Source organism: Porcisia hertigi, chromosome 31 (assembly GCF_017918235.1).
Source record: "Porcisia hertigi strain C119 chromosome 31, whole genome shotgun sequence".
Lineage (NCBI taxonomy): Eukaryota > Euglenozoa > Kinetoplastea > Trypanosomatida > Trypanosomatidae > Porcisia > Porcisia hertigi.
In genome coordinates, this window is record NC_090590.1 from 1143341 (window position 1) to 1155433 (window position 12093).

The 12093-nt window shown below is 59.8% G+C and overlaps 1 protein-coding gene across 1 annotated transcript; it reads right to left on the reverse strand.

Annotated features, from left to right (window-relative positions):
- Nucleotides 1–6889: 6889 nt before the first annotated feature.
- Nucleotides 6890–10081, reverse strand: JKF63_03876 (uncharacterized protein; the record flags this gene model as incomplete). The annotated part of the gene is made up of 1 exon (XM_067899873.1): nucleotides 6890–10081. One exon carries the CDS (start codon nucleotides 10079–10081, stop codon nucleotides 6890–6892), a length of 3192 nt encoding a protein of 1063 aa, XP_067755079.1.
- Between the last annotated feature and the right edge of the window lie 2012 nt (nucleotides 10082–12093).

Genomic DNA, 12093 nt, shown 5'->3' on the forward strand with positions numbered 1-12093 from the left:
CACGCGAGGACCCACAGAGGAACAGAAGAGCTACGGGGTGAGGCGGGATGTGCAGGGACGGGCCAATGCACGAGTGCCACTGATGACGGCAATCACACTGAGGCGCAGCTTATTCAACACGATTTGTCACGTACGAGAGGCATCGAAAAGGACCGCAGGTGAGCAGAACGCACGCATCACGCACAAAAGTGTTACGATCGCCCGTGATGAGGCAAAATCGCAGCCGAGAGGGGAGGGGGGTGAAGGGGGGAACGCATGATCATCAAAGCAGACAATTCAGTAGAGAGCACGCCCACTTCAAGGAAACACATCAGGCCGCCTCTCGTATGTGCTCGTGGTGAAAGTGGGTTTGGGGGCGCACTCTCACGGACACCAAAGCTTCTCGCAGCGCCGCCACCCCCGACACCACCACTGCAGTTACCCCGCCTCACTGGTCGTCGACGGCAAACGGCAAAATGCACCGTCCCTACCGAATAAATAAACCAAAAAATAAAAGGAGGAGGACCGACATGACGCCGCACCGCGGGTGATTTGGGAGATCAGAAGACGCAACTAAATCCACATACCCGATGTGACGATCCGCACTGCACAGACCGGCACGGTCAGAGGAGCAACATCCACGCAACAGTGCATCGGCTTCCCCATGATGAGGATGCGCGCCTACCCCCTTCTCGCCCCCCTCCTCCCCTCCACCCCCTCGTTGAATAACCCCACGTAAACGCGCCCTCTTCACCACGGGTTGGGGCGCACGTGTGAGGAAGCGACGTGGCCCGACTTTTTCAATGACAATAGCGGAGACACTCGGCCCAGTTAGCGGGTACGGGGATGACCGGCCCGGGCAGAACCACACAAACAAAATTGGGTGCGGTGGACGCAGAGGAGGAAAAGCCCTGAATCCCTTGAAATGTGGTGCGTGTGTGTCCGTGGAGGTGAGCGGAGAAAAAAACGGCGCGGGGGTAACGCGTGCGGGGCAGGGGGCGGCGAGGTACCGAAAGCTGCTCCTGGTGCGCTCCTGCCATCGCCTCGACGTGCACAGCGGTATTGGTGAGGGGGAGTCCACCAGCAGCAACAACCAGGCGGACAGTCGCATTCAGGCGCCACAACAACAGCGGCTGATCCGCTCCCACAGCGCCACAGCAAACACAGATGGTATGGAAAAGACAACCCCCCCCTCCCCCCCCCCACGCAGGCAGCCTGTCACCACGCAGTGCAGAGCTGGAAGCCTCACACCCAAAGGCCCCGCCTTTCTCAAGAGTATCTGCAAGCAACACCTCCAGCCCCTCCACGGGAAAGCCTGCACAGAAGTGCGCCGACTGAACGGCAGCGCTCGCTCGCTCTCCGCAGAAACGCGGCTGCCGACGGCGCCACGGGCCGGCCCAGCCTAATCAATCGACCAGAATGTGTTGCCCACTACAGCGGCAGTGACAACACCACCACCACACCACCCCTAATTCACTCACAGCTCGCCTCTTGGACCCCACAGCACGAATGCAATCAGTGATGTCACTCCACGGTCCTGCAGATCCGTACCAACGCTTGGCACAGCGCATTGTCCGTCGCGAGCAGCCTGCCCGACAAGGCTAATCGGGGCTTCTGCACAGCCACGAGCACCACGGTGGCACGGACGTCGCCAAACTGTAGTTGGGCTACGGAGCCCGGGCGTTGCGGAGCATCGCGTGCGCACCGCCGGCCACGGCACTCGACGCACACACGCAGCGGGCCGTAACCAGTGCCATCCCCACGCCACCGGTGGCTCTCGCAGATTCGGCGTGGAGGGCAGGGGGAGGTGCACTCGACTCAGCGTGCGCTCACGCACCCACAAGCCAAAGCTGCATCGCCGTTTCCAGCAAGGGAGACCCATGCGAGACTCGAGCTGCGTCTCTATAGTGGAAAGAGACCGAGCAGCAGAGGCATCGACATCGGCGTCACATTTGGAACGCCACTAAATTTTATCGGTGTTGCTCATCCATCGCCTTGGCAGGCATCACACATCCGAAGTGCGAGACAGACGCTCAAGGCAGATGGGAGAAGGGAAAAAGGTTGAAGAGAAAAAGTTGAACTGTTTGCGTGTGTGGGTGAAGGGGGGGAGGGAGTGATGGGAGAGAGGTGCACACCAGCATGATAGTGTGAGCAGGAAAAAGGGGAGGCCGCGCGTGGCGACATGGACGAGAGAAAGAGAGGCGCGGTGTAGCATCAACACAGATGAGTCTCAGGGGACAACACCAGAGAAGTGGCGCAGCCCGTGTAGCTCTCCGCTCGTAGTGCAACGCCCTGCCTCCACGGATCACAGCATTGCTGCCCCACGAGAGTGAGAGTGGAATCTCCTTTCGCCGCTGCGCGTGCTGTGAGCTTCCGGCGCTGGCACAAGTCCTGCCCGTGAATGAAGAGGAGAGGGGGGGAGAGGAGAGAAGTGGAGGGGTGGTGGTGGTGGTGACGTCCTTCGCTTTTCCTACGGTCTGTGTGGGACTTCGAGTTCCTATGGCTCGCTCCGCTGTCACTGCCACTCTCCATCATCCCAGCTCAGATACACCCTCGAGAGGGAACGAGCCAGGCGACACGTGTGGCGGTGACGGAGAGGGCAGGAGAGCACAGGGGGGACAGTGAAAGAAAAAAAAGAGAGATGTCAAACACGTGACCGAAAAAGGGAAAGGACAAGAACGAAGAAGGGACTTTGCTGGGGCGGTCTCCCGTGTTCGCCTGACACACGCACACGCACAGCACACTGCAACCAGCGAAATGATTTTAGAGACAAAACAGCGACAAAGAAGCGAGGGGCGCCACCACACACACGCACACACGCCTCCCAGAGAACAAATACATGTACCGCTTCGATCCTGCGCTTACATCCCCCCTTTCACAGAGTGCACACCGAAACCAGCACATCGGTACTCTGTGCCCTCTCGGCGCTGGGAGAAGGGAGAGGGAGCGGAGAATGGAGAGTGTACCGAATGCATGATAAAACGAATACTGCCACAACACAACACACACAAAGAGAGAGGGAGATGTACTACACTACTTATGCAGTTATAGATATTTACATTTATATTTATATTTATATATGCATCCTATGGGCGGAGCGGTGGGTCCACACGGCGTGGGTGTGTGTCTGCGTGGTGATGCGCAGCAGAGGGGAACGCCCTGCACAGACACACAAGCGACGTGGATCCCTTTTTTGCCGTCTGTGTTGTAGATGCGTCTGCTGCACGCAAGCACCCGACGACACCGGCGCAGGGGAGTACGCACACAAAAGCAGCGCACAGCCTGTTCCCAATCAGTGCCAGTGTGCGACAACCGTTTGACGATCAGCCACACAGCAGCAGGCACGGACTGCGCGTGATCGGTCGTCGTGCATGGCCACCCCGCTGCTTCTCACCGCTCAGCGACACACACGAGTGTATAATCCCCCTTCTCATATCGCAACGCAGTCGCACACGTCATGGGATCTCATCCCTTCTCCAGGTGCACTGCGACCCAGCCTGCTGGCACATGGCACTTACTAAAAGAGTGCGCGGCGACGGACTGGGCAGGAGCAAAGCGGCGATGCCATGAACAGCACACCCGCAAGGAAATGTGGGAGGAGGGATGGAGGGGGGCAGCAGGGAACAAAAGAGCAGACACACACACACACGCACACACACAATGGTGTGTGCACAGCCTACACGAATGCCAGCCCGTTGGTGTGTCCCACCACGGCGACAGTGGCGCAGGGGCGGTACCTCTTCAGCCCCCACCTTCAACCATCCCACCGCGGCCCTACTCCGTCTTGTTGCCGGCCCCTGCATACGGCTCGCGGCTGCTTGTGTCCGACACAACGCTGATGTCCCCCTTCTCCTCCGCAGTCGCTGCAGCGGCGGTGGCGCGACGGCGGTACAACACCACGGCCACCACCACCCCAGCGATGCTGACACAGCCCCCAAGAAGGCCCAGCACCGCCCAGAGTGCTGTGAAGTTGCGGACTGAGGGCTTCGCTGGTGCCGCGGTGGTGGGGGCCGCAATGGTGGGGACCGCAGTGGTGGGGGCCGCAGTGGTGGGGGCCGCAGTGGTGGGGGCCGCAGTGGTGGGGGCCGCAGTGGTGGGGGCCGAGGTGGTACAGGCGTTCGCCGTCGCACACGTCGTGGCAGTAAGAGCCTTATCCACAAGGTACTTCAGTGATGACCACGTCGGAGGCACGCAGCCACAGAAGGTGTTGGCAGTCACATACACGTACGTTTCTGCCGGCAGCGACCCCCACACCGCTGGCAGTGGTCCGGACAGTGAGTTCTTCATGAGCGAGATGCTCCATACAGCCTTCATTGAGGCCCACTCGGCGGGAAGAGTACCAGTCAGCGCATTCACGTGCAGATGAAGCGTCTCCAACGCTGTCATGCCGCCCCACGACGCGGGCAGACTGCCCTGCAGTTTGTTACCCGCCAAGTCCAGTTCCCGCAGCTGCGTCAGGCGCGACCAGCTCGCCGGCAGCGTACCTGTCAGCAAAGAGCCTTGATTGGCCACGCGGAGCTCGCGCACCATCACCTGCGAGCCGTCCACGTCGTCGCTTAGCTCCGCGAGCGTCACACCGGACCCCAGCCCCTGCCTCGACAGATTCACATTCACCGTGGTGGCATCTGGGCAGCTCACATGAGACCACCCACAGAAGTCCGTCCCAGTCCACGTCGACTGCAGCTCCGTCGCGCCGCTCAGGAACCCCTTGAGGAACCTCGCCGTGTGGGTCCGCTGCTCAGCCGTGAAGTCATTCGCCGTGGCAGCGTGCGCCCCCTGCGTGTAGTGCACCACACACACCAGCAGCAGCGTCACCGCCGCGGCGATGATACGACGGGGTGTGTCGTGCATGTGCGCCATTCTCTCGTGTTCACTCTCTTCACTTTTATGTTTACTCCGGGCGCAGTGGCGAGGGAGGGAGAGGGGAGGCGGCTGGTGCCGCAACGGACTGCCACGTCGTCGAGGGGAACCTAACAGGGGTGGAGGGGAACCGAGAGCACGCGGCACTTCACACAGGGTAACGAGAATCTCTGCACACACGTCTGTCGCGTCGCTCTTCAATGTGCGCGTGCTGTCGCGGGGATCGGTGAAGCACTAAAAGGGGTCAACTGAACAGGAGAGGAACAAAGGAGGGGAGAGAGTAGACCGACAGAGGAGAGAAAAGAGAGGTGTCGTATGATCAAGTCGCCTGAACAACACGTCACTTCAGTGAGAGTGACACCAGAGAGTGCAGAAGCGGTGGAAGAGATGATGAGCGTGAGTGGAATCGAGGGGTGGCTGTTTTTCTTGATTCGGCACTCGAGTGCAGTGGACAACGTGACACAACAATGAAGATTTAAAGCGAGAGGAGAGCAAAAGTGTCCAGAAATACAAAAAATGCATAACAGACAAACACACACACACACAGTCACGGCACTGTCGTGCAGAGGAGTGGGAGGGAGGGAGAGAGAGGGAGGGGGGGGCAAACACGTGCGAGTGGCTTCTTCGTCCTTTTGTTGATGTCGCGCGTGTGTGTGTGTGTGTAGGTGGGTGTGTCCGTGCAGACGTGGCTGCAGTTGAACTTCAGTGTAGAGGTGATGAGAGGAGGGAAAGTGGTCACGTCGTCGTCTCCACGGCTTCTTCTACTTGCCTGCGTCGTGTCACACCCACGCGTTCGGGGGAGAAAAAAAGAGAAAAGCGGAGGGACTCGGGAAAACGGAGCACAGAAGCGTGTCTTGCGCACAGCTCCCCATGCGTGGGACAATCATGGAGAGTAAAAGGGAAAGGGAAGGAGCTCACCGCACCCGCGTGTACGTGCGTGTGGGGTTTCACGTGCGCGATGGCGCGCAAGTGTGAGGAGAAACGGTCCGAACGAGGCGACACAAATAAATGAGCAAAAAAGCAGCAGAGAAAAAGTGGGTGGTGACAGAGTGTGTGTGCGCGTAGCCAAGACCGCCAGACCGGGTGCATGAGAGAGTCATGGTGAGGCGGTTCTCGTGCAGCGCAGATGATCGCAGCAATACGTCAGACACGCGAGGACACACAGAGTAGCAGAAGAGCTACGGGGTGAGGCGGGATGTGCAGGGACGGGTGACTGCACAAGTGCCACTGATGACGGCAATCACACAGAGGCGCAGTTTATTCAACACGATTTGTCACGTACGAGAGGCATCGAAAAGGAGCGCAGGTGAGCAGAACGCACGCATCACGCACAAAAGTGTTACGATCGCCCGTGATGAGGCAAAATCGCAGCCGAGAGGGGAGGGGGGGTGAAGGGGGGAACACATGATCATCAAAGCAGACAATTCAGTAGAGAGCACACCCACTTCAAGGAAACACATCAGGCCGCCTCTCGTATGTGCTCGTGGTGAAAGTGAATTTGGAGGCGCACTCTCACGGACACCAAAGCTTCTCGCAGCGCCGCCACCCCCGACACCACCACTGCAGTTACCCCGCCTCACTGGTCGTCGACGGCAAACGGCAAAATGCACCGTCCCTACCGAATAAATAAACCAAAAAATAAAAGGAGGAGGACCGACATGACGCCGCACCGCGGGCGATTCGGGAGATCAGAAGACGCAACCACATCCACATACCCGATGTGACGATCCGCACTGCACAGACCGGCACGGTCAGAGGAGCAACATCCACGCAACAGTGCATCGGCTTCCCCATGGTAAGATGAATATGCGCGCCTACCACCTCCTCGCACCCCTCGTTGAGCAACACCACGTACACGCGCCCTCTTCACCACGGGCTGGGGCGCACGTGCGGGGTGTCACCTGCCACGTTGTCGCCCAATTCCCGCCGTCGTTGGCCAACTGCCAAGAGTCAGTCCAGAGCAGCCGTGCAAACAGTGTCACGCTCAGCAGCGGCACATATCCACACATTCACACACACACACACAGAAATCAGAAGCCAAGAAAAACTGCTATCTTCGCATCAGCGCGTCCCTCACCGCATCCTGCCATGCATCCGGATAGCAGCACACAAACAAATAATTGCCAGAAACGACACCGCGGTAGCCGACAACCTCCGTATCATGGGCACACTTCAGATGCAACACACTTTTCTCTACTGCTGCTACCGCACACGCCACCTGTGCGCGCGGTTGCTCGCTCGCAGCACCAGCAGGGCGCCGTATATCCCCCTGCAGCGCTACGCCGAGTCTCAAGTTAGGACCGTCTCGCAGAAAGTCAGCATGCACATGTGGAGGAGCTCGCTCAGCGGGCCAGAGCCACTGCTTCGCGTCGCACTTCGCTTGGGACATCCGACCCTCCTGCCCTTTTTCGAGTATTGCTGAGGCGACCTCGGCTAGGTCCGACAACAGCAGACACGGCACAAAGTACGGTGAGCCTCGGCCTTCGATGGCGGTCAAAGGGAGTGTGAAGCCTCCGCAGACGTGCTTCCACCGCACCTCCGGTCGCACACCGCGGGTCTCTCGAACTCCACCGTCAAAAGGGGGCGTTCGTGCCTCCCCCCCCCTCCCCCTTGCCAACGTTTCGGGCGCTACGGAATAGGCCGCCTGTGGAGATGACGGGCCCGGACGCACCCCTTCGCTGCCTTCACGCCGGCCCGGTGGACTCGATCCGTGCGTGCAGACGCCTTTGGTACCGCACCGCAGCACCTCCTGTGCCGCTTGCACATGAAGCGGCGATGGAGCTGGTCCCCTGCGGCACATCCTGTCAAAGCTGTGGCCGGAGCGAAACGGCTGTCGGAAGTACCGCTGTGTAAGCATTCGCAACAGGGACGGCGCGTGCAGCTCTGGCGCAAAGCACAGAGAGCACCATCCCATCTGCAGACTCGCGTCCCCGTACAGCGCCGCGGATGCGACCGCCGCCTGCTGCAGGTGAAGTGACGCCGTTGGTGAACTTTTTGCGCATTCAATCGGGAGAGCGTCGCCAATCTCGGCGTGACGCAGTGGCTGCTCCAGCAAACCGGACTCAGCGACACGTTCTGCAACCTCTTCCAGAGTCCTCGGCGGTGCCGCTGTCGTGACACAGAACAACATCGGCTGTGTTTCAGGGGGAGATGGCACCAGGGGGCTGACACCTTCTAGATGGTATGACAACGAAAACGCACCGTTAGCCGAGCACGCAGAAGGTGTGGCAGCGCTCTGCGTTTGGGGCAACGCTGCTATCATGGACACCGCCGAGGCCTCGGTGCACAACTCCACAATCGCAGGGACGGCGCAATGAGACATCTTCATTGACGTCGAGCTGTGGCGGTGTCCAGATAGCGATGTGGTGGCGGCTTCACAGCCAGGAATGGCGTCGCCGCCACTTGGTCTGTCGAATGTACTTTGCGAGCCCATTGCTGCTGACGCCACACTCATGTCGTGCGATGCGAGATACGAATCGCAAATCACGCGCAGATGTGCTACCTGACCCGCAGGGCAGCCATAGCACAGAAGCACAACAGGCCTCTCGGGCCCCCCACGATCTGCTGACCGCACTGGAGCCAACACACAACCCGCACCGCCACCACGCGGCCGGGCCAAGTCGCTACCTTCCTCACCACCGCTCAGTGGAGTGGCATCTATGCGGGCGCCCTGATCGCCACAGGCAGTGCTCATGCCGGTGATGCCTTCTTCCGCCCCAGCGAAGAGAGGAGCAAGAAAATGATCCTCCGCGTCCCCACCGGTAATGACCACGTGAAAAGCGCACTCACACGGGGAAAACGGGGACGCACGGATCGCGCCTTTTTCGTCGCACATCACTGAAGCGCTACAGCAGTCCCTCTTCCCCCGCATGGTGGCGGCGGCAGTGGAGATGGTTCGACGCTCGCCCAAGCGGGATGGGGCTGGAGTATTAAAGGGCAATGAACAAGACTTTTCGGTGTGGCTGGCTCTGTAGTTCGAATGCAGGTGCCGGTGTAAGAGGGCAGTCCACCACGTAGCCACAAGTGACGATCCGGGAGCTGGGCGCCACAAGACGTCTTCAGCGTACACACAGCGACGCAGAGCTCTGAAGCTGCTGCCGCCATCTTCGGGCGCACAATCGAAGTGCGCCCACACTACAGCAGCAGACTTTAATGCGGCGGAGAGGCCTCTCGCGGTCGGCGTCACCGCTATCACCAACGGAACTCGGTGCTCCGCGATCGGCAAATCCGCAGTGACCTCGAAACCCTCAGCAGAGGTAGGCGTGCGTTCTCGAAAGTCCTTCGCGATACGACCACGTGGTCCACACCTGTGAAGATGCGCCACCTCTCTTCGGAAGCGACGATGCAGCACTGGCAGCTGCTGATGCCGCACCTTCTCCTCCCTCGCCCCCTCCTCCCCCATTTTACTGCTCCCAGGAAATGTATGAAGCTTGGAAGCACCCCCAGGACCCTCAGAGCCCTCCTCCGACGACGAGACCGCACGCCCGCCCGTCAGTGGTATCATGTGCTCATCTAATTCACTGGAAACACTCACATTGTCCTCGTCAACATTACGGCCGATACGATTGCAGGACGTGAACAACACCCCATCGGTTGATACGGCCGCTCGGTGTGAGTGAAGACTCCACGTCAAGTACATCTGCGCCTCCATGAGCTCGGCCAAGATGCACGAGATGGGAACACCCGTCTGCAGGGCCTCAGCTCCAGCGAGAAGGCACCGATGCTCGCCGAGGACGTGCAGTAGAGCACTTAGGGTAGCGGTGATTGGGGCGAGGGCGGCGGAAGCAGCGCTTTCGCCCCGAGGAGGCAGCTTGTGAAAGCTGTTGGTGCCGCCCTGTAAGCCATTCATGAATGAGGTGCCGGTCACGTTCTCGTCACGCACATTTGCGTCGGTCGTGGCAGCACGAGCTGCGAATGTACGTGAAGTGGACAAGAGGTAGCGCGTGCACCACTGCACGTCCTCAGGCCCCACTGTAGGAACGGCATGAAATACGGAGTACTCATTCGCATTGAGCACCACCTCGGCGGGGGTACGTGCGGGTAGCCACTCCATACAGCCCACGTGCGCCGCGACTTCTTTGTCAGTCTTCAGCGCCGGCGACGCAGCAGCGATGGCGCCAGAGACAGGATAGCGGCGGAGGAGATGACCGCGCACAAGGCCGGAGGGGCTGTGTGGCGGCACATAATCGCCGAGAGCCTGACCCCACAACACAAAAAGACGACGAGTCTGCCTCACTGACATCGTGTTACCGCTTGGGAAAGGCGGGCGTGCGTGTGTGCAGGAGGGGGGGGGAGGGGGGAGGGAACCGGGTGACGTTTACCAGTAAAGAAACAAGAAGGCGGCTATGCAAGAGCCACCATACAGACACACGGCGCGTGAAGCAGAGGGGGGTGACTTGACAGCCCGAGAGAGCGCGATTGGCACTGTGCTGATGGGACGCTTGTCCAGGATTGTGCAGATCTGCAATTCAGTGCACTGTGGTGAAAGAGAAGCCGAAGGACACACTCGAGTGTGCATCACGCGAAACGTGTCTGCGAAGATAAAAGCCGAGATGCAAACCCCCGTGAAAGTTAGGGTGAGAGGAGAGTGAGGAGGTGTAGTAGTAGGCAAACGTGGATGGAGTGCATTGACCTGTAAGCCGGGGAAAGTGGGGGAGGGGGGGGTGGTGAAACAGTTCTGAGGACAGCGAGAGCGGAGGCTGCAAGAGTGCGATGTATGCCGACATGCCTCCCCACTCCTTTTTTTTCCGATCAGAAGCCGTTAAAAGCAACAATGCACGGCGTCGATGGCGTGCGGTGTGCGTGTGCGTGCGTGTGTGGTGACTGTGTACAGCTATGGGACTTGCGTAACAAAACTGCGCACCAGGAAACAAGAGAGGATAGAGGAGGCCCCGGTGTAATGGCAAAAGATGAAAACAATCAAGAGAGCAAAGTAGCACTCCGAAGCGGAGTATCTACTCAAGATACGCACACACACACACACACACACACACACAGAGAGAAACCCGGCCAGTGGCTCATTCTACAGAAGTGCACAGGCGCACGCGGTCACCTGCCCGTCCATGCCAGCATGTTCATATCGTCACCAAAGAAAAAACAAAAACGGTGAGGCTCCCCACCACACCCCGATGCGCAGCGGTTGATGCGTCGCTCGCCTGTCCCTTTTCCCACAGTTCCCTCGTGAGGGAGAAGACAAAACGATCTGCCGCCAGGGAGTAGCGATCGCGTCTGTGTACCCAAGTCAGCTGGGGGGGGGGGTGTAGTACCCCTAATAAACATCCAGAAAGGTGATGCGCACGCGCATGTGTTCAGGAGCCGGTTAGTGGTTGGGGGAGGAGGCCTCCTCATACCAGCGGGCCCAACAATGCCTTCCACAGTGTGGATTGCATTGAAAAACACAATAGAAACATGTAAAACAACATGGGGGACTGTGCCCTCTGGACGGAGGCGGCCTCACAACTCGGCATGATGCCTTTTTCTTTGTTGTTCATTTTTCATTTTTCTATTCTCCGGCACCGCAACCACCCACAGCGAGTACTCAAGACGAATATGTCACCACAGCGAAAAGGCTGTTGAGATGGAGGGAAGAGGGGAGGGGAGGGAGGGAGGGGAGGGAGGGAGGGAGGAGGGAGGGAGGGGAGGAGGAGGGGAGGGAGGGGAGGGGGAGGGGAGGGAGGGGAGGAGGAGGGGAGGGAGGGAGGGGAGGGGAGGAGGGAGGGAGGAGGGAGGGGAGGGGAGGGGAGGGGAGGGGAGGGAGGGAGGGGAGGGGAGGGGAGGGGAGGGAGGGGAGGGAGGGAGGGGAGGGAGGGGAGGAGGGAGGGAGGGAGGAGGGAGGGGAGGGGAGGGGAGGGGAGGGAGGAGGGGAGGGAGGAGGGAGGGAGGGGAGGGGAGGGAGGGGGAGGGAGGGGAGGAGGGAGGGAGGGGAGGGAGGGAGGGAGGGGAGGAGGAGGGAGGGGAGGGGAGGGGAGGAGGAGGGGAGGGAGGGGAGGGGAGGGAGACCTAACGTCCTCATCAAGTCACTTGCGTTGGAGCACAGCCACGCGCTACGCATATCCCGCCCGCCTCTCCGCCACACACGGTGTATTGCTTTCTCATCTATCCATGAACTACCAGCACCATAGGCGTCCCTAAGAGCACCCGCAGCACTTCCAGGTGTACCACACATGAAGAAAAAACCGAGCGAACGAGTGTGTCGGACTCCCCCCGTCTGCCTGCACTGGGTGTAACCGCCTCCCGCCGAGACACCAGTCTCGT